Source organism: Dipodomys ordii, unplaced genomic scaffold (genome assembly GCF_000151885.1).
Source record: "Dipodomys ordii isolate 6190 unplaced genomic scaffold, Dord_2.0 Scaffold3, whole genome shotgun sequence".
Lineage (NCBI taxonomy): Eukaryota > Metazoa > Chordata > Mammalia > Rodentia > Heteromyidae > Dipodomys > Dipodomys ordii.
Window position 1 is genome coordinate 17,813,616 of NW_012267219.1, and position 24,082 is coordinate 17,837,697.

Here is a 24,082-nt window from a genome sequence, read left to right on the forward strand (position 1 = left end):
AGCACTGAGGACATCTCCTGTAGTCTTTGTCAGATAACTTGTAGCTCATAAACCTCATTACGTTTATTTCCACTCTATATTCTTCATCCAGGAATCAAAATCTGTTCAAAAGTTGAAGCTCGTAATACTTCCATTTGTATATTTGCAATCTTAGATTGTCTTTCTAAGGAAACTTTTTTCTGTTTTCATCAGAAAGTCTTGTTTTCAAAACAAACTAGGCCCTTAAGTTATTCTATTAAATGAGAAAAGAGTGCTTTTATTATATTAGTATATTATATTAAAGTATTTCTGCTTGCCCCGTGAACTGCTAGATATAAACCAGGGATCTATCTCCTCATTGTTGGAACTCCAGCCATTCTACAAAGTTCCTCGTACATTCCATCACTGCCTATAAAGCTCACATTGACCTTCAAAAATATGAAGGTCATTAAGGGATTAAAGGGCATACTAGCATACAGATTTGTCAAACAGAAAAACCAGGTATATTATTACACTTCAGAGCAATAGGCCCAAAACCCAGTAGGACAGGGTTAAGTGGTGTCAAAGCAAAACAGGACCACTTACTACTTACATTGCTTAAAATATTTGATTGGTGCCTAATCTATTCTTTCTAAAAGTCTTTGAGAAAAAACAATTCTTAAAGTTAAGCAATTTCTATCTCCTTATTCCTGACTTGTAAGCTTTGCTGCTATATTATGTTTATGTCCTCTCATTTGCCCTTCTTGAAAAAGGGAGAACAGATTCTTAATTCTCTTACAAGTCTAGTAGACTCCATTGTCTAAGATTTTAATGCTTTCAATACACTCTTGATTAACTCCAAATTATGCACATTCCTTCTAAGTGAGAGAAATCACACTGGGCTAATTTGCTTTTCCTTTAAGTTTTGGAAAGGCAAATAGAACCAAATCTGTACTGGGAGCCCACAGAATTTGTATAATTTTATTGTTTGGATCTGACCATTTTAAATATTATCAAGGAATACTTTTAGAACATAATTTAAAACGTATTTCTTGCTATTTAAACCTAGAAAGAGAGTGAGCATTTATTTACTTTTGTCTGTGGTTCAGGTGTTCATATTTGTCATTCCATGTAATTCTCCCAGTTATTATTTTGGTATCATCATTCTACTTTTTGTACAAATAAATGAAGTTTTTGTTTTAAATTTTAAAAAAAGATTCTCTGAGTTTAAATTCATAATACTCTGACTTCATACCTCTGATACTTTCTAGTATATCCTAAAGAATTGAAATGATATTTTATCTTATAATTGATTTCCATGATTTTTATTGTTTTCCTTATTAAATTTCACACTTATTAAAGTTCACCATAAACATTCATTTAATTCAAAATCAAATTATACTGACACTAGGCCAAAATAACTTCGCTATGAGGCCAATTAATCAAATCTTCTCTAATCTAGAAATGCAGATCTGTGTGTTGTTTCATAACAAAATAGTATGGAGACACTCAATCTTTATGTTCCAGCCACTACAGGAACTTATTTTGCACCATCTGATATTGATCCTAATTCTAATTAGTGGTGGGTAACAAATTCTTTATACTTTGTGGGGGGTTATTTCTCCCCCAGATCCTATTTCATGTTATAGCATAATGGGAACTTTGCCCAGAAAATTACAAAACATCTCAAAATAAGTAGTAGTTATCTTAACTTTCTGAAGAAATAGAAATAGAAGTCTTAACTTTTCCTCCAACCTCTCTCGTATTTTTCCAGCCGTAGGTGTTAGCATCTGCTGTTATAAAATCTTTAGTGTTGCTTAGTGGGGACTACGGTGAGGAAAAGAGCCAGAAGGATTTCTTTTTCCAGTAATTATTATACAATCATGCCACATGTCCAACTCCACACATTACTGAGACTTTCTGAAAGAGCACCCAACTTTAAACTCATCCTACTACTTTTCACGTCTGTATTCTTCAGAGTGAAGTGGAGCATCTCCCCCAGACCGTCCTTTAAATAAGAGAGCTGGCCTTCTTATGAAATGAGAACCTAGGAATACCAGCTGCTTTCTCTGACGACTTTCTAAGCACTGTCAAAGTTGAAATATCTTTACAGCTACTCTGGAAATGAGCTACACAGTCTCAAATCTACTTACCCCCTCCTTTCCCACTTCACAAGTTGAACTCTTCATAGTGGATCTGAAAAAGCACCCAAGGACAAAATAGTTCCAGGTAGCTTCCCCTACACACTGTACTATATTCTTCTCTCTCTTGTCTAACTTACTTATCAAGCATCTTAAGGAAAATACAGAATAAATAGAAACAAACAAGGTATAAGCCAACATATGTGCTTTAGAAGAACCCAGAATTAAGTTTAGAATGCAGGCTTATGGAGGTAGCTAACCTAGGTTACACTTACAATGTCCAAAGAATGCATACTGTTTTTTTTTAATTTGGATGAGAGGGAGACAGAGGGAAAGGTGCTGTTCCTGGGGCTTGAACTCAGGGCTTGGGCTCTGTCACTGATATTTTATGTTCAAGGCTAGTGCTTTAACACTTGAGCTGCAGCTCTACTTCCAGCTTTTTGTGGTTAATTGGAGATAAGAGTTTCATGTACTTTCCTGCCCAGATGGCTCTGTACTGTGATCCTAAATCTCGGCCTCCTGAATATCTAGGAATGCATTCTTAAGTTAACTTCCATTTGTCTCCAGCACGTAAGAAAACATAAAGACTTATTGTCAAAGAAATTGGCTCATGCAATCTGTTACTACTTGTCACTCTCTTAGCTTTACCTTCTAAGTGAATGCCTAGATTTTTCTGTAGAAAGTAGCACTCTCCAATTTTTTCTGTTTTTTTCTCATGAATTTTCTAAAATTATACCACTACTCTCCTAATTTCCTCCTTTCTGTTCAACACTACTTAATTTGAAATTAAATCCATCTTTTTTCAGAGAAAAGAATATGACCTTTAGCCACACTATTTATCCATATCAGCTCACTGAATTCCTCATTTTATATTCTTTCCTTGTAAAGTATTATGATGAGTAAAATCCAAAATTTTGCATTGCTTCAAAGGAATTTGATGAAATGCATTAATATGTCTACTAGAGTTTTTCAAAGAATTTTAAGAAGACAGAAATATACAGTGTGATAATTATTTTCTTTAGCTAGTAGTGGTGATCCTATAAGAATATAAACATTTTATTGTTTGCATAGTGACCACATTCTTGACCATTTTTACTTATACTGAAGAATGCTTTAAAAATGAAATAGCTATTTCCTACGTTAACTTTCACAACTTTAAATCCTTTAAGAAATTGTTCTGGGTATTTTACTGTTTTAACGTTCAGATAATATTCCAATTCTAGTCAACGCTACAAAAAGAAATTATGAGCTCCTAACTTTGTTTTCTAGCAAATTGTGAGCAGATTCAGCAAAAGTAAAGATGCTCTGTGAATAAATAAATCATCTCCATTGGAGCAATGTAAATAATAAAGAACCAAACAGTGAGATCCTAAGTATTTCTTTTAAATTTTACCTCTATTGATTTGAAGCAGAAATTCTGCTGGCCATTGGACTAATACAAAGATCTTCACAGCTCAAATATCAATGCCTGTGATTGAGCCATGATTTATTTCCCCAAGGATCCTTGAAAAGTCATATTATTTACAGTACCTTAAATTTGCCATCATGAATGAAGATAATGTAGACTAAGTGAAATGTTAACCCAAGCACTTTCATAAATCATTGGGTGAAAATATGCAATTTAAGTCAGTTAGTTCTTAATATAATCTTTTTTTAATTTAAAAGTCTAGTAAATAATTATTGGTTAAGCGCTGAATTCAAGATAGGTTTTTCAGTAACTTAAAACACCTGGCTAATTTTGAAGAGGAACAAAGCAGCATTTATGTGCATGCTGTTGTTGATGAAATATATACTATAGGATCAAGAGTGTGTGGTCAAGCACATCTACTGTTTTGACAACAAAGTGAACAACCTTGCAACTAACATCTTTACTACTGGGCTAAAACATTTACCTCAGAAGATGTTATTTAACTGTTGAAAATAAAATACTGCAAAACAGGATCATTATTTGCTTCCCTTAGTACAAAATTAATACTGTTCAAAAGTGGAAATGTTTGATTTGGGCCATTAAAAAGGGGGAAGCTTAGTTTCTTAGTAGAAACTACATATTAAAACAAACAGGACTACAAAATCAAGTTACTACATACAAGATTGACTGACATAGCTAAGCTCCTAGGAAAATAAAGGCCAAAAAATAAAACAAGGATCATGGGAAATATGGATGAATAAAGATGAACATTCAAATCTGAGAGCCAGAAAATACAAAGAAGAAACAATGTTTCCAATTGGGAAATGGACAGCTAAAATTTCCATGGAGAGAGACCTATTGAGAGAAAACAACAGTTTGAGGGGAACATTAGTGTTTGGTGTCTAGCAGTAAGGCTCCACTGGACAAGCAAGGGGAAATGTCCTGTGGATAGCCAGACAAACAAGGAGCTTTGTTTTCACTGTTGTCTACCTGTCACTTCATGTAGTAATGAAATTAATGAGTCTGACTCTTCTTTCATGACTAAAAAGACTCAAACATCCTGTTCTCCACTCAGGCACAGCAGCCATACAATTCTCCTGTCAGAACAATCAAATCTCTCCAAGTTCTAGGGAATTTTAAAAATGTGTCCACTTATTTCTAGAATAAACAGAGTACATGTAATAAGAAAGAATCTTTCCAAAATATAGATAATATGCTCAAGTGGCAAGCTTCATTTATTTGTCATTTGTAACCATGGCCTTAAATTGTAAAATGACCAGGAACATAACTACCTCTATTATAACTGAATTTAATCTTAATAACATTAAATTGCTTAGAAAAGAAACAAAAAGATTCTCAAATATTGAATTATCTGTATGTTACCAACCAGAGTCATGTTCAGTTCTTAAGCTGTATTTTTGTTGCCCTCTGGGCATTTTTCCCAGAGATAGAAAACAGATTAAAAATTGTGTTTAACCAGTTCAAAGCATACAAACAAAACCAACTATGAATGGGATCCGAAGCCAAGAGCTGCTTATTTTGAGGATTTCTAATATAAAAATTGGGAAGAACTTTTCTAGGGGAGAAAACAACTGAGTCATAACTTGTTTTGCAATTTTGAACTTAGAAATCAGCACTCAAGGGAGGCATGCTACAAATTTCATAGGATAAATGGATGTCCCTGTATCCACAAAATTGTGCTGTCCACAGAATGATTGAAACCTGTTACAAACTTCCAAAGGCTTCAAAACTGATTAGCTACTGAAGCGCCTTTGCTGACAACTTACCTGGCATCCCTTCCTGTTTATGAGCACATATCTCCCTGGAGCATCAGCTAGCAAGCTCTTAGTGACTACAGCCTTATCTAAATCCTCTGGAAGTTGTGCTGGGCCTTATCTGTGCCTGAAGACCCAACCTCATTTTCCAGGACAAATTCAGACCTTCCAGTACTGTGAAGATAGGGATGACTTTGCCTTATCGTTTAAAGCAGACCATTATTATTATAGACATTTTATGAAATTAATTATTTGATTATTGCATGGACTGATAAAATAGCCTTCAGTCAAGTAATTTTTGTTATCAAGAGTAATCACTGCATGTAGGGAGAAATGTCAGTAACTTTTAATAGTTTTTAAGTAGAGGATATGAATTTCTTCAACAGAACCATGAATACTGAAATCAGATTATGGAATGCAAAGTCTGGTAAAAATATCTATCTGCCTACCTATCTATGTAAACATACATAGATACATATACATTTATGTGTGTATGTATGGATATATATATAAAGGAGTAGTTTGTGGCTTTGCGCATATTTAAGTAATATATAGTTTGTTGAAATTTTGTGATATTTTCTGCTTTTTTTACAGTTTAAGGACCAAAGAGAGCCAGATTTCCCATTAAATTAAAAAATTTAATAAATTAAACATGTTTTTCAGAGTAATTCTAAACAAGCAATTATTTAACATGGAGAATACGATTGCTCTGATTACATAGAATTAGAATGTAGCAAGAAACTCCATTGAACTTAGGATGTGCTGAAGTATTGTTCAAGAGTTTCCTGAATGTTGGTGAAATCTATCCAAGTAGACTGTATAAACTCTTTATGTGAACCTTTTTACCATTCTTCCAATATGTTGCATGCCAGTGGATAAAACAGACTCCCAAATGAGCATGATAGAGTCTCTCCTTTGTGTTTATTTACCACAATCTATTGGCCCTAAAAGCCACAGGTAACTTCAGGGATCAATGGCTTGGGTCACTTCTGCAGCATATTTGCACAGGAGTCCCTTCCTATTTCCTGCTTCTCTGAATCACAAAAGTGAAATAGAACTATCTGAGAATAAGGTAAATTGTGTTCTTAAGAAAGTAATTCAGCTGGGCGCCGGTGGCTCACGCCTGTAATTCTAGCTACTCAGGAGGCTGAGATCTGAGAATAGTGGTTCAAAGCCAGCCCAGGCAAGGAAAGTCTGTGAGACTCTTATCTCCAATAAATCACTAGAAAACTGAAAGTGGCACTGTGGCTCAAGCGGTAGAGTGTTTGCCTTGAGCTGCAGATCTGAGGGATAGCGCCCAGGCCCAGAGTTCAAGCCCCCCCCAAAAAGAAAGTAATTCAGAGTCAGGTGCGTGGTACATACATGCTTGTAATCCCAGTCCTGGGGAGGTTGAGCAGGAAGAGCATGAATTCAATGCCAGCCTAGGCTCTTGTGAGAAACAAGAGTCTCTCTGTGTAGCCCAAACTGGTCTCCAAAGACAAAAAAGTAGTTCTGAAAGCTATTTGGAGAAAGTTAGTGTCCTACAAGAAAACATCTTTATTTACTAAGTTTTTATTAAAAACTGAATAAAAATTGTAAGTATGTAATCCACTGAACGCTCCTTTTATAAGGTAATCACTGGTTAATAAATTACATGGAAAGGAATCTAAAACTCAAAGGATAAAAGGAAGAGAAGATAACATAAATAAGACAGGCAGGGAAGAAAGAAGAATGCCAAAAACACTATTTTCACTGTAGCAAGCAAGGTTTCAGGGTTCACTTCAAAACTCACTTCTTCCATGCTGCCCCCTTGAACTTTTTATGTTTTTTTTCCACAACCTGTTCAGTCCTTCTACTCCACTGATTCTTTCTATTTATTTTTTTCTGAGACAAGAGTCTCTCTATGTAGCCCAAACTGGTCTCCTACTTCAGCTTTCCAAAGGCATACTGCTTTCCACTAACTATCAATTCTGTATTGATTCCCGTTTCTTTTTACCTTTTTCCTGGGAGTTCCTGTTTCAAATTTCTCAGAAGAAGGAATCTGTCTCCATAGTCTCTGTTTCTCAGTCAAACCCCTGCACAAATGAAAGCTGAAGTGACACCAACACATCCTTTGCAGAGTCTTGGTGAATTTTACTATGATGCTGTGGGGAAAGGTTTTAATTTGGAGATATGAAGTCTTCTAGATCAAGGGCACCCTAAACTTGATGGGTACAATACACTAGCCATTTCGTAAAAATTTACATACACACACACACACACACACACATACACACACACACACAAATGTACACAAATGTGTATATTTTCCCATGAAGATTTCACTGCTTTTATTATATTTTAAAAGGAGTATGTATGAAAAGAAGTTTCATACTCCAATCTTGAAGAGTGAGGATAAATTAAATTTGTCTAATCCCCAAGAATTTAAAATAGACATAATTTACATCCTTTTAAGCCTATAGTGAGAAATTCCTCATTCTGACTTATGTTCTATATGACTTTATACCCTTTTTCAAATTCCTATTTAATCTGTGCTCCTATTCTATCTCCAGCTGTGACTAATAAGTACATTAATCCATGTGTTTACTATTTCTTTTTTCCCCCATTTTCATTCTGTAATTTAGAAAACACTTTAAAATAGAAGGCTTGTTTGGTTTGGTTTTTGGCAAATTTTTGAAACGTGATTATCCTTGTGTGTTTTTGAAAATTATTCATAAACAGCTTCAAAAGCAGGGCTTTGAAAAATAGATCCATTTTCCTAGTCGTTAATCGCAAAATAATTATTTTCCATATTGTATTGCACATCTTGCAGAATCATTATAATGATTTAGAAAGATGACATATTACTTAGGGTAAAACTACAAATTGGCAAAGAGTTCCAGTAAATATAAGAAGGCATTTCTATGCCGAATTACTCATAAAATTCATTATAGAGATACTGGTGGCACAGTGAGGCGCGGAAGTAAAGAGATATATGTCCAAGGTATGAAATGCTTGAAGTTACTATTGAATTTTTGTAGTGACCATAGCAACAGCATTGCATATGTTGTGTTGAGGTTATTTGCAGAACCATCTAGCACCAATGTATATTTACAAGCTTCTATTTTCCAGGGAGAAAAATACAGTTTTTTATATGATTGAAAATGCAACTGAGAGTTAATACAAAGGTATACATTAGAAATTGAGCTAGAAATATAAAGCCTTGCCCACATTTATATAAACTTAAAATAAGGCATCTTTTTTAAACCAATGCAAAGGAAACCACCCAATGAATAGAACACATGGTATTTACACTGTGAAAGGGGTAGAACTTTTAAAATATTTTTTCATTTAAAATCTGTCAGCGCTTAGACTGTGGTAAGCTTGGAAGTAAATGTCATGTAAATGACTGCAGAAAAAAGAAACAAGAGATGCGTACTTCAAAAAAAAGAAGAAATACCATTTAGAAAAATATGGGGGGAGAATTAAACAGTCAAGCATGAATCCAACAAATTATTAAGATAGAGCTTGGTATGGCAAGGCCATGAAAGATAAAGATAGATGAGTAGAATAAGCCAAGTGTCAGAAGAATTTGAAATTTTTCTGGAACTAGAAAGCTTTGGTGGCAATGAATGGGTAACATAAAAGGCAATTATATGGCAGATAATAGCAAGCCTATACTTTACAAGTAGATATAAAATAAATGTAGAACACATTGAAGAAGAAATAGCAGTGCTAATCAAATGGATTGGGAAATGAAAATATCTACCTTATTTCAGTGTCCAATGAATACTGGTGGAAGCCAATTACTTAGTTTGCAGAACTGGTTAAAGGAGAAACTAAAAGAGTTTTTATGGGGAATTCAGTGGACAATGGGATACAGGACTGAGTCCAAGAGAGGGGACAGAAAGTTTAAGGTGTGGGAAAACATACACTGGACAGTGTGAGATTGACAAACCACCTAGAATAATAACCCCATGAAAAATTTAGCAATGGGAAAATACAGATAGAGACAAAGAAGCAGAAAGATGTAAGAAGGAAACAATACAAAGGGAGTTTCACGTAGGATGATGTAATCAGGATCTTCATTCAGAAGTATTATTTAGATAGGTTATCTTGGAGAAAACCTTAAGAGAAAAAGAGCCACACACCCTGAGACTTTGTATCTCCAACAATTTTCCACGATTTTCCACACGGGCTTTCATGATTTTTTTGCTTGGCCTCACCTTAAACCTCTCAATCTCTGAAGTCAGAGTAGCTTAGGTTACAGGAGTGCACCAACTGTGTACTACCTAGCTGTATAGTTATCTATATGAAACACAGGTGACAAGTTTCTATGTATCCCTTGAGTTCTTGTTGCTGCTTTAATAAATTACTACATAAAATCTCACAAACTATTTTCTAGTTTTCAAGATCAGAAATACCAGTGGGTTTCACAGAGATAAAATCAAGGTATCCTTGGGGCTGATTTCTTCCTGAAGGCATAGGGGAGATTTTGTCTCCTTCCCCTTCCTAGCTTCTGTAGGCTGCCTCCATTCTTTGGCTTAGGGTCCCCTTTTTTTGTCTTCAATTACAGCATCACAACATCTTCGAATCTTTTTCTTTGATTCTGAGACTCCTGCCTTTTTTGTTCACTAGTAAGAACCTTAGTGATTATACTAGCATTACTCAGATAATCCAGAATATAATCCCATTTCTAGATCCTTAATTATCTTTGAGAATTCTCTCGCTATTTAAGATAACTTGGAATAGGATATAAAAGTCTTTGAGCATCCATTCTCCCTGCCATCATGTCTGCATTTAAACATCAGATGCGTTGAATTAACTTCCCATTGACTTAATTCTCGTGCATTAATTTACATATTGGTAAAATAATAATGATATTAATGTGACATTGATTCATGAACTAGAAAATGAAAATAGTATTTCTTTATACAGTTTTTATTTCACTTTGTTGTTTTCTACTGAAAGCTTTCAAGTTAAATGGTAAAGTTATTTTTAAATTCTATTTAATGATGCCAGGGTGGCAGTAACAGTAACTTTCTGCCAGTAGCAATATTTTGATGGAAGTATATTTCATATTAAATAAATCATTCTTGGCAGCATCTTATTTGATTTACTGGACTTTTTTCATATAAAATGTTCTGCTAAAGAGACCTCAAAGCTAGATCAGAGGTTTTTTCATATGTAGATATCTTCAATGTACACATTTTTTAGCCAACGATCTAAAATCATATTCTTAAGCTACTCAATTTTTAGAATTTTATCCATAAAATTGAAGTGATAATGAACCAAAATCTTTATGAATGTTGAAAAATAATAAATTTAAGCTACAACATAGTTGTTAAGCATATTTTCACCTCATCCAGAGCATAGTCTATGAGTTATGCTTCCTGAAATATTTCTATAAATTCTTCAAATGTATGGTGCTGTTGGTATTATTTTTTAAACCTGTCAACTTTCAAATATGATTATTCCATGCAACAATATAAATCTTTAATATGAGGATTCAATCCATATATATTAAAATGGCTGTTTCTTTATGTTAGCTGATCAAGTTTTTGTGTGGATGGACAAAACAATTACATTAAGAAATTTTCAAAAATTCTATAAAGGTACTAGTAACTTGTAAGGGAAAGTTATATTAGTTATATTCAATATAGCATATTCAAAATTAAAATTAAAGTATGCCGAGGGGTAAATGAAAGCAAATCTCAATTACAAGCATTCTTTAAGAAATAAAGGTCATAAAATAATTTTTGTCAGTGATTGGTTTGAAATTGCCTTCTAGTTGCACTTTTTCAGATTCCTTCCTATAATTCCATATTCCTATCTCTTTAAGGTCTCTTGATTAAATAATGTACTTTTGCTTTTCTCCTCTATTTTCTTTTCTGTGTGCATGAATCTATCAGATTATCTTCATCTTATTTTATATAATTTAATATAGCTCTTTGAGAGTCTATCAGAAAAGTCAAACTGGGAGAATATTTACTAGATTCAAAAATGAAAGGTCATTATTAATGCTGTGTTACCTGCAAATAACATATGGTCACCCTCCCATGTGTGGCAGGATTTCAACTAGAGCAGCAGAGGTAGAAGCTCTTCAATGAAATAATATGAATAATATTATTGGTTATGAGCTTACATTATTTTAAATTTTTCACAAGCATGTGTTTGGTGATATAAAGAAAACATGCCAGGCGCCGATGACTTATACCTGTAATCTGAGCTCCTCAAGAGACTGAGATCTGAGGATCATGGTTCAAAGTCAGCCAGGGCAAGAAAGTCCATGAGACTCTTTTTTTAAAATTTTTATTTATTTTTTATTGTGAAAATACTGTACAGAGGGGTTACAATTACATGGGCAAGATAATGAGTACATTTCTTATCAAGCATTGTAGCATCCTCCTTTGTTTACCCTTCCCATCCCTTCCCAGCCTCCCCCATCCCCCCAATCCTCCCCGCCCCCCCACCAAAGTTGTAAAGTTCGTTCTCTACATAACGATTTGTACTTCTCATTGTTGCAGCAGGTCAACCTGTATCCTTATTTAAACGACTCTTAATTAGCCACCAGAAAACTGGAAGTGGCTTTGTGGCTCAAAGTGATAGAGTACACTACCTTTGAGTGAAAGAGCTCAGGGACAGTGCCCAGACCCTGAGTTCAAGCCCCATGACCAACAAAAAAAGAAAGAGAAAAGGAAGGAAGGAAGGAAGGAAGGAAAGAAGGAAGGAAAGAGAGAGAGAGAAAAGGAAGGAAAAAGAGAGAGAAGACATGTCTTTGAGGGTGATTTTATCTATAATATTCGCACAAGTATTTCCATGGGTGAAAATTTGAAATTTTATATGTCCTTAAGTCTAATAGATAGTATCCAGTCTTCCTTTGCAGAGTGAATATTCTTCATTACAAAACTGAATGCAGATGGAAAGCAAGGAAGAGTGGGTTTTCTTTGGTTTGAAGAGAGGTTAATTTCAAGTGCTTTTACTTTATCAGAGTACTCCTGACTTGTGTTCAACAATCATTGGTACTAATGATGTTTATGTGCCTTGGAGAAAATTACAGGTTTTCTTATCATTTCAGCATCCAACGTCTTTTTTTCCAATGTCTTTTTATTACAAGAGACAAATCTAATTACTTCTGATTAATCTCAATAGCTGGATTTGAATCATGAATAATTCCTTTCTAGTCAAAGTTAAATCCTAAATGTTTCCATGAAATTGTGTTTTGATAAGCAAATTGTGCAAGGGAGACCAAATAAGACATGTTATTAACTTATGCCAGATTGACAACTATAATAAAAACTAAATGTTTATTTAAGTATATTTATTTATACACATTTTATTAACCTTAGCAGGCTTATAAATCTTATTTATCTTATTTTATTTAAAAAAAATCATCCCTTTCTCTTGCCCTTTCAGCATTTTTCCTGAATTTTTCTGTTTTCAGATCTTCCTCTATATTTTTTAAAAATTTTTTTTTCCTGTCCAGTCGCTTGAACTCAAGGCCTGAGCACTGGTCCCTAGCTTCATTTGCTCAAGGCTAACACTCTACCACTTGAGCAACAGCACCACTTCCTACTTTTTCTGAGTAAAACTACTCAGAGAATCTCTACTCTTAGAGATAAGAGTCTCATGAAATTTTCTGCCCCATTTGGCTTCAAAATGGACCTCAGCCTGCTGTATTAGGGCTATAGGCCTGAGCCATCAGAGCCTCTTTTTATATATTTATCAGTGGTTGTGTTTAATGGCTATTTATGTACTATAAACATTACATACAGAAGTTGAGTCTGTTCCATGGATATGAAGAAATAAGAGCTAACAGTTTTTAAGCTCTTGCTACATGTGAAATGGCAGCATCTCAGTATATTAACTTGTAATCAACCAGATAAAATAGGCATTATATAATCTTTACTTCCTAGAGGAAGAAAAATATGTCAGAATACTTAAAACATCTGACCAGAGTCACACATCCTCTAAGTCAAGCTTGAACTCATTCAGGTTTAAGAGCTACCTGATACATAGCCAGTCTCAACTCTGATATATCACATAATAACTTTCAGAACACCCAACACTTATTTTTAGATTTCACAAGTGGTCTGGTCTTAGGTGCACTTTTCTGTGTATATGATCAATGCCTATTCCTCCTACCATGCCAGAACATAGAACATACTAACATGAAGCCTAGTGTTTGATAGATGAGTATTAGCAGTTAATATTTATTAAGCTTTTGCTATACTAACCATTACACCTTATTATTTAATACTCATCAAGGACTCTCTGAGGGATCTGTCATTTTTACCTCTACTTTCTGATGAGGAAACTCAAGTAAAAGATATGTTAGAAGACCTGCCCAAGATGACACAGCTATTAAGTAAGGGAAGCCAGGATTGAAAAAAAATCAGAGGTCAAATCCTGGAGTGGTGCTCTGAAGACAAAATCAAAGGATACAGTAACAGGAATCTAGCTTGGCACATCAGGGAACACAAATGCGTGACATAAAAGGAAGCGCTAAGGGAAAAGACTACAAAGAACCCCTCAGGCAGGGAAACAACATGGACAAACCACGATGGGGGTATATACTGAAGCATGAGACTGCTCTGTGCATCTAAGGTGTTATTACTGATATCTTGTTACCAATGTGGTATTTATTTTTCTTCTCTTCCAGTGCCACCATGGGCCTTAATAGCCATAGCCATAGTCGCGGTCCTTTTAGTCCTGACCTGCTGCTTTTGTATCTGCAAGAAGTGTTTGTTCAAAAAGAAAAACAAGAAGAAGGGGAAAGAAAAGGGAGGAAAGAATGCCATTAATATGAAAGACGTGAAAGACTTAGGGAAGACCATGAAAGATCAGGTAAAACACATAGCCCTTATTTATGCATGGATTATGTTTCTGAGAAGTAACAAATAAATGTAGTATTATGTTGTGCCAGAAACTTATAGAAATAACCAAGTTGTTGCTATGTGTCATTGTGGTAGAGATGCCTGCTAATGTTTTCAGTCACTGCTCAACATTCCAAGGAGTCATGGTGTGTTTGACATATATGTAGGAAGCAAGCATTTACCACCATCCTGATGGCATCCTGGGTCTGCCGTAACAAACAATGCCTGATGGTTTTTATTTCATCTCTTTAACCAGGTCTGGCTGGGTTTAGAGTCACAAAAGCAGAATAAAGAGAACCTGATCATTTTCCATTTGGAAGGTTATCTTTCTAACTTTTTCACTATTGATAGCCATTGTTAAATAAGTGAGTTTTATAGCTATTCCATATCATTGATGAACAGTAGCATTGCTTGCTACATTTTGTTCCAGATCAATAACTAGTTGTAAAAAATAATGAATTATATCAGGAGAAGAAGTAAGAGCCAGTCCAAAAGAATAAGAGAGCAGAAAAGTAAAAGTGGTATTTCCTTACTTAGAGACCATAACTAAAACTATAACTGCTTACTAAATCCATGTGGCTGGGTTATTTTCTTGAGCCTAAGGAAGATGCTCAGATTTCCTTTATATTGCTATGTAATTTCACCTAAATTCACTAGACAGGTGAATTCAAGACAAAGGTTACTATTAGTAATGATAATAATGAAATGTCTTTTTATATTTGAAATAACTCTTACACTGACTATATCTAAGGAACATGTAATTCATATAAAAGTGTAAATGGGAGATTTTTGATAGAAACAACATTTATAACTGTCAATATTTCTCCTCAGATGACTCAAAAGTTCTGTTTATTTCCAAATAGCAATATATACAATAATTTTTATCTGTTTATCCTATGGTATTACTTGGTAGTCATTGATCTCATAAAATATGTGGTTCTCCTTAAGCACAAGTGAATCAAGTTTTGAAAGAGGCATTTTAGGTAAAGTTGTAGTTTTTTAGTTAGCTACAAACTCAGGACACTAAACTTCTCTTTCCAGTTAGGGTTTTAAAGTCTTTTTCTCAAAGACCCTTTAGAATATAATTATAACTTTCATAGAAACTCATTTCCCTTCCCTTCTTTTTTGCTTGGTTTCAGAGGTAAAGAATGGATGTAGTGTCCATATTCAGAATCAGGAGAGCTTTGGTTGGAGTAGCAACACTTCATTTTCTCTAATAGTTTCTGATCACTTATCAAAGGCATACGTATGCATTCAACTACACACAGCTTATTAGGATTTTTCTCTTTGGTAAATTTTTAATGTAGAACCTGAAATTTTGATTCATGCTTTTGTTTCATTTCAATACTTTGACACAGATTTCATTACACCGTTTATTGGGAGCTAAAGTGTGGAAATAATCTCCTTCATAGACTGAAAAATATGCATGCCATTTTAGCAGTAACTTTAAAAACAATAATTTGAATATACAATACTATCATTTTCATAATTTACCATGGAATTCAAATGTGGTTTTGCTATGTCCTTGAATTAACAATTGTAAGCTCTAGGAAATGTCAATCAATATCTGTTGTATTCTAGGATAAGAAATTTATATTTTTAATTTGTGGGATTTGTTCTGTATCATGTAAGATTCTAATTTATAACATAGTGCAAGTGTTTATTACCCCTGTTGTACCATGGATAAATGACTATTGATGGTGGTTAATTTTTTGCATCAATCACCTGTTCCTTTGGAGAAGGAAAGAGAAAATGAGTCAAGTAAGGAAGTACTAAGATACTACCTTCTAGGAACCTATTATGCTAAAATACTTAGAATTCCAAGCACTCACAAAAGTGTTTTCTATCACTTTGAGTACATCATAAGGTAGGTCTTTTTTCTAACTTATATGACAATTCAATGTACAGAATGAAATATAATTGAAATAAATAAAAACAGACCCAAATGATACACAATACTTTATGCTACCATTAAAGACTGGAAGAGTAATTAGTAATGAGTTCTGAACAATATAAAGGCAAATTAAAATCATTGTTAAAAGGTATATTTTCAAAATATTAAGCACAATATTTAAGTGAACATGGAGGTGGGGGACAAATTAAGTTCCTGCCTCTCTTAATAAAAAAGAAAACAGGAGAAGTTTTAGATATGATTTCTTAAACCACATAGGTTCCCGGGCAATCAATAACTTCTTACCATTTCAATCCATACCAAAATCATAGAAATTCAAATTTCAGTGTTCATGGCTAGATGCCTATTTAGGAAATTTTTATAACTAAGGCCAACACCCAAAACATTCAGCAATGATTGCAAAACTAACTATAGGTAGTATATTTGTGTTGCCTAGGGTTAAGAGTTAAAGGTTTTATGTTTTATATCTTGAAACTTGGCAATGCTAAACATGCAGAGAAAGAAGTAATTATCTTGTGAAGTACTAAGTCTGGAAAGTTCATTTCTCCATGGTTTTCACTAATGTGTGTGGATATTTTAATTTTTATTTCTTCCTTCTATGTCCTCCTTATCTGTGTTGTGTCTCATGACTGTTCTGGACTGTCCCTTGCGGTAGGTTTTCTCTCCTACTAAACATCCCTAAGTCAACGCTGACATACATTTATTGGCCTGCCAGCTGGGCTCCACAGCCAAGGGCATACCATTCTGACACACATCAAGAGGCTGAACTAAATTGATTTGGGGTCAGGGGAAGTGAGACATAAAGTGTTTTCCTCTTAAAACATTCCTAACCAGGATTAAATACAGCAGTATTAGAAAGCTCAAGTTTTACATTGATAGACACAGAAAGGTTAGTCCCTTTGTACTGCCTTTTCAGTGTGCCTCATCAAATCCCATTCCAGACGGTGTGACTTTGAAGGAACAAATGTTCCTTCCAAACACCTTTTGAACGTGAAACTGTATGTATGAGCCCGAAATCCTAGAAACTCAAAAGAAGGCCTGAAGTTTACAACAAAGCTTTTGCAACCACGAAAAAGCTATGCCTAGTGTTACAACTGCTGACTTTACAAGGCTTTTCTTCTCAATTGTTTTCTATAAGGAAAAAAAATAGCACTGATTTAATAGATCTGAAATGTCTTGCCTAAGCCTAGCATTTGGCATGGAAACCGAGTTCATCGCTTTAGGATAAATAGTAGCATGAAAAATTTCAAAACTTTTATGCAGAATAATTGCAGAGATGGTCTTGTACCTTCTATTCTTAAAAAAAGAAACACTTAGGCAAGAGAAGATTTAATATCTCAGTCATGTCAAGCTTACTAGGCTGAAACATGATACATAGATTATCATTTCTAAAAGTTTTGAAGAAGTATTTTAACAAATAATCGTATTGTAACTATATTGACACATGTAGACTTTTCAGACAGAAATATTCATTAAATAATTTGCTATTATTTGTAAAAGTTAAAATCTTCCAAGAAGGCAAACTACCTGAAGTACACTTTCTAAGCACACCCTCTCTGACAGGGCTATTGTCTTATTCTCAACCAAGGTTTAAAAAAATCAATGGGATTCCATAGCCTAAAGTCCTCTAATTAAACTCAGTAGTCTGTGCATCACTGCACTAGCACCTGATCCCTTTTGTGACACCCTTGTCTCTCTAGTTCAAAGATTAATGCAATTTTTTTCAATAATTGTTATTTCCTGCCTTTGGCTGCCAGTAAATTAACATTTTTATATTCAAGGAAAGATACAAGTATAAAATAAATTTCCTAAATTAAATAGTGTAGGCCTAACCAAATTTGTAAAGATGCCCGTAATAGTAGTCGTTTTCAATTTTTCAAACTTGGAATCCTCTGAGAAGTTTCAAACAGTACTGAAGGGAAGGAAGCATGTGTAGCTGCAGCTCAGCTCTGTTTCCATATTCTTCTCACCTGAGAATGAACTCCGTTCATCTTCAGCGCATGCTAGTATTAGAGGATAACAGTGGAAAGCTGGGTGGAGCTAACTGGAAAAATATTATGAAATTGAAGGACTGGGGTGTCATGTTTAGCACCACTGAGGGTGACCCTCTCTATGTAAGTAGAGTAAAAAGGGAGGGGATCTTTCCTTAGAATAATGAACAGGCAGAGAGAAAACCATGTGTTGCACAGGATGGAGTGGCCAAAGTGGTGGGAACATAGTCTGGTCATTCTGATGCCTATCTAAAGCCTGATTGTACTTCTTACATTTGCATCCTATAAGAGTTCTCAGAATCAGTCTGAGAGCTGACAATAGTTGAGATTCTTAGATTTGCCAAAGATATAAAGCATTTTACCATGTATGTGCTTTAACTTAATTTCTATAAAAAGTTTACAGTAAAACCTACACACACATACACACACACACACACACACACACACACACACAGGGCAATGAAAATTTCACAATCAAAATGCAGGGGACGATATTCACTATATATTCATATTTGTAACTTACAGCTCTTACAACAGTAAGCTGCAAAGAGCCTTTACAAAGCAGAAAGAAAACATCAAGCAACACAATAGAAAAATAATTTTAAGTTATTTTCTGGGTATATCAGTTACTTAGGGAGAATGCAAATAAATAATATAAACTTTTTAATTTTTCAACACTGCTAGTGATCAAAAATATATTTCATATTTTTTGGGGGTCCGGTCGTGGGGCCTGAACTCTTGGCCTGTGCACTGTCCCTCAGCTCTTCAGCTCAAGGCTAGCACTCTACCACTTGAGCCACAGCACCACTTCCAGCATTTTTCTTTTTGCTTATGTGGTGCTGAGGAATTGAACCCAAGGCCTCATGCATGCAAGGCAAGTGCTCTACTACTGAGCCACCTTCCCAGCCCCTCATATTTTTTATTTCAAACAATGATTTCTAATGAATTATTATAACTTCTTTAAAACAATAAAAAATGTACTTTCCTAGAAACAAAACTTCTAATATTAATAAACTTAATAAGTGATACTTTGAGAAAATTTTACACAATAGGCAAATAAGTTATATATTTTGAGTTTTAAAAGAGAGGAGCATTTGAGGTATGTGAGTTGAGCTTTCTAGTCTGTCAATTTTCAGTACATGTAACCTTTAGATATTTAAAAAAAACAATTGGCAAGACAAAGTTTTGCTAATTCAATAACATGATATTTGTTCTCTTTAATATCAACTTGAATTGTTTACAAATTTGCAGATATAATTCTTTTTATCTTGTAATGTCATATAGAGACTCAAATCAATTTAGTTCAGCCTAGCTTTCTGTGGAGCTGTTATCAAAATAAATGATAAATGACTGCTGGAATTGGAGCAAACTTTCTCTCAACATGCATTTGCTGGGGGCATGGATTTTTCCACTTTTTCTGTAATCATCATAAATGCATATGTGAAATATAGAGAATTAAAACTCCTTCAGGATTCCTTATTCAACTACTTTCTTTCAAAGAAATTAGGCACCCAAAGGCTACACAACTCATACATATGACTGCACTTGCATGTAGCAATGATGTTTTACCTGGTGCTGAAGACCTTTTTAAATGACAAGAATGTGAAACCTGGTCTGGTTAATAGCATGTGTATCACACTAGAAAGAAATCAAACTGTTTTCTCAGAGCCAACTATAGTATTGAGTTAACATTTTCTTTGCACAAGTTTATATTTTTGCTTGCCATATTCTGAGGGGCTTTTCCATTGCTTCCATGTTGCCTGCTGATTGGGGGGAAAAATTCCTCGCACAAGTGGAATTTAAAAATACATAAAAAGCAAACATGAATGTGTGTCAGATCAACATATTCCCAGCATCTTAGTGCTTGCTTCTCACAGCTTGGAGGTGTAATTATAGGACCAATTTCACTTGGATTCTGAAGAAAATTCATTTAAATTGACATTGATCCCTTTCCCCTACCTCACAGGCCCTTAAGGATGATGATGCTGAGACCGGATTGACTGATGGGGAAGAGAAAGAGGAACCCAAAGAAGAGGAGAAATTGGGAAAGCTTCAATATTCCCTGGATTATGACTTCCAGAATAACCAGGTCTGAGGGAAAATGTCTTCTAATTCCATTACATTTTCTGAAATTACCAAGTAGAAATTGAAGCAAGATACTTCTTAAAACATTTCCATTGCTGTGAGGGGAAAATGCAATTATCAAAGCTATTGATGAAATAATTTCTAAGTACAGGCAGTTCCCTACTTGCTAATTTAACTTCTGGTAATTAGAATTCACAGTATTCAACAGATTACATCTACTCTGGCACTTAGAGTAGGCAGGCAGAATACGAATTAACTTGAAGCAATCAGTCTGTTCCTGAGAGCTCCCTGCCAGGCTTTGCCCCCGGAGTTCCTCAGCCTGAGCTGGCACTACCTTCCATGGGCTTCACTGACTTATCCCTGCTAAGATGTATGAACAGGAATAAACATTAGAAATATACTTTATAATCCAAACATGGCCAGTGCCCTTTGAATTGGGTTACAGTCAAGCCAAAGTTTTGGAAAATGAATGAAACCATTTGATAAAGAATCAAAGATGAAATCTCGACAGTGGCTTATAAGTTGTTCTAGCAAGAATACCTGTTATAATATCATGCTGCAAAGTGAAATCCCCAGTAGTCATGGAATAAACATTCTAGAAAAGTACAAAGATTCCATGAAACCTGCTCCAAAATGACCAAGAACAAAAGATGATAGAAAAAACATTTCTACTACAATGTCTCACAAAGTTTCATTTCAATGAATGATAATATTATCTACATCTTATTGACAAGGTGACTGTTAATATCTCTCTATGAAAATCTTCTAGGACCCATGACATTGAAATGCTAGACACCAGAATCAAATGCAGTGACAACAGGGGTTGTACCGTGGGGGAAGAACATACAAAGAAACAAAAAAAAAAAATCACACAGTACAGTATAAGTACATTAAAAAGAACAGCAACGAAGATAAGACCTCTTGTGTCTTGGGGTTCATTTCACTTAACATCAGGTTATATGGTCATATATTCATAGCTTTTGACCTCTTCTGCTTGTCCTAGGCATATACTAGTTATTGCAGATAAGGGAAACCATGGGACCTATGTTTCTTTAAATCTGGATTACTTCACTTAATATAATTTTTCCAAGTCTTTCCATTTCCTAACAAATGGGCAATGTCATTCTTTCTGATGGAGGCATAGAATTCCAGTGTGTGTGTGTGTGTGTGTGTGTGTGTGTGTGTGTGTATAGATAGATAGATAGATAGATAGATAGATAGATAGATAGATAGATAGATAGATAGATAGATAGATGCCCCACATTTTCTTGATCCATTCATCTATTGAGGGGCATCAGGGTTGATTCCATATCTTAGCTATGGTGAATAATGCTGCAATAAACAGTTGTGTTGGTAGCTTTAGTATGGCCTTGTTTGTGATCATTTGGGTAAATGCCTAAAGTGGGATTGCTGGGTCATAGGGAAGCTCTACATGGAGTCTTTTGAGGAGCCTCCACACTGCTTTCCAAAGTAGTTAAACAAGTTAACATTCCCACCAACTATGCACATCCCCTCCAGCATCTGTTATTATTAGATTTTTCTAATTTGGCAGGGGAAGGGAAATAACAAAATGCTGAAATAAGTATACAATATTACCCATTGTACCAATGAAATGTATAACACAGTATGTTGAAAACAAACTTTACAATTTTACAGGGGGAGGGGAAGGGAGGATTTGGGGAGGTAGGGAAGAAAGTGATGGTAGGGGAAAAATAAAGAAGGGTGTAACAATGCTCAATGGGAAATGGATTCATTCATGTAACTGTAACCCCTCTGTATAGTATCTTTAGAATAAAAATATATATATTAAGAAAAAACAATGAGTCAGATATCTAAGAAAATCTTAAGAGTAAAAGTTTATTAAAATATCAATTAAAAAATGAATTGAAATGCTAGATAAAAATCTGTGGAAATAATTAGGTTGTTAAGAATCTATAAGATAATAGCCCAACTAGGGAAGTTCCAATCTTTCTAGTTCATTTAACTTCACTCATCCTTTTGGTTGAGGAAGAATGAGTAACTGTAAGTACAATTACTACTACAAGAGCATGCACTAGTGATAGCCAGTTTGGTCAGCAGAGAATGACAAATGTACTAAACACTAATGCTTAGCTTCGAGAATTAATGTCCAAGGAAAGTACCATACACAGTTGCAAAAATTATGTGCTACATTTAGGAATAGGTAATTCAAATAATGTCTCAACTAATGAAGTTTTGAATAGTTCCCTACAAAGGATATATATGGTTATATTCTTTCATATTTAAAAAATAATTAGCTCAGCTTCATTATAGCTCTAGCTAGTTATTTCTAGAACACTGAATTCTAGAACATTGCCTATGGGCTTATGTGTATGTTTACAGGGATAACATTTACAATTAATAGGACATTTATAATACATTTATATTTACAATAAGTAGGACATTTTATATAATTTCTATCACTTCTACCAAAATCAGGAGTTGATTAGGAGAAAAATATTCTATTATTTATATATTCCAGAAAGGGACATAAGTCATTTTAAGCTACCCTTGCATACACTCATGTTTTGCAGGATTTTAGCATCCTTTTATACAAGATTTTTTCCCATTTTATTTTTCATTCACATTTACTAGCTGAAATCTAGCAGTATCTCCTGGTTAATCACAATTCTGACACTTGTAAGTGGGCATTGAGTAATATAAGTATCATTTTATTCAGCAATAGTGTTTTTTAAGAAAATAACTTATAGCAGTGATTTGTTTTTCTCAGAAGTAATGAGACAGCTTTTATTGCTCTCTTTTCAGCAAACATTAAATCTAAAAAGTGGCATTTTCTTTTCAGTATTTAGAACATTATACCTACAAAAGAAAACAATGTATAAATGTAATTTTCTTAGCTAATTTAAAATATAAAATGATTCCTATGAGTTAGGAAATAAAGTCTGAGAAACATTGTAGATACTTGTTTAGCAACACTGAAAGACAACCTCTAAAATACTCTGAGAAAAATCCCATGCTAGAGAGAAAGATGTTTTTCTTTTATGCTGAAGTCAAAAGGGAAATTGGAAGAAGTGACTTCATCCCTTATTATCAAAATATCCAAAAATATCTGAAATAAAAATGAGCTATTTTTACAGTTGTACTATATTCTCCATCCAAAAGAAAATTAGTTTCAAAAAAAGGAGAATGAAGAACTGGATCACACTTATCCTTGTCACATGAAAACAAATGTTAAATACAAATTTAATAAACCAACAGACAGCTATTTGCTTTACTATCTTTATATGGGAATGCCTCCATTAGTTATTCTTGAATTATCTGTCTCTAACTTGTGTACCTGCATCCTATACTTGAAAGATGACACCATACAACAGGTACACAAGATTTTAAATGGAAGCAAAATGCTCCATATTAGAAGTTGATCCAACTCACCAAAATGCACTTACTACAGATATGGTGGATCCGTTTTACAGAAAATGGATGTAATTTTTTTTTGCTCTGTTAGCTAAAAAAAAATTCCTGTGACAATTTGAATCTGTACTCAGACTAAGTTTAGATTTTCAAATGAAAACCTTTGGAGTATCTACATTTACTGAAGAGTACACACCTTACACAGTAAATCTACCTCTTTTTTAGTACAAAGATCTAAACCAGTCTTTTGACGTGAAAGTTCTGCAGGTAGGATATCTAGAATTTTCTACACATTCCTTTTGTTCATTTTTTAAAAATCTCAACAGTGTCATAATCTAATATTTTAATGAGATTTATGTTTAATAATAAAAATAAATCAGACACTTGATTACTTAACATGAAAAAGTACATCTGTAATCTCCCATCCTCTTTAGGAAGCTCAAATTATATTCCTTTGACTCCATGTCCTATATTGAAATGTAAAATTTATAATGATTTATAATGATGCTATTGTAATTCAAGGGAAAAAGTAGCCAGCATACAAGTACAGGTCAAGTAAGATAAACCTTAGAGAACTTATTTTCTTTT

At 34.2% G+C, this 24,082-nt stretch overlaps 1 protein-coding gene across 2 annotated transcripts in view; it reads left to right on the forward strand.

The window, feature by feature from the left end:
• Positions 1 to 24,082, forward strand: part of Syt1 (synaptotagmin I) — a 194,982-nt gene that overhangs the window by 38,526 nt on the left and 132,374 nt on the right. Inside the window, exons 2-3 of one of the 2 annotated variants that reach the window (XM_013020352.1) lie at positions 13,903 to 14,087; positions 19,986 to 20,108. In XM_013020352.1, coding sequence (XP_012875806.1) covers positions 13,903 to 14,087; positions 19,986 to 20,108 — 308 coding nt within the window. The remainder of the gene's footprint in view (positions 1 to 13,902; positions 14,088 to 19,985; positions 20,109 to 24,082) is intronic. The other variant, XM_013020356.1, reaches the window with a different exon arrangement.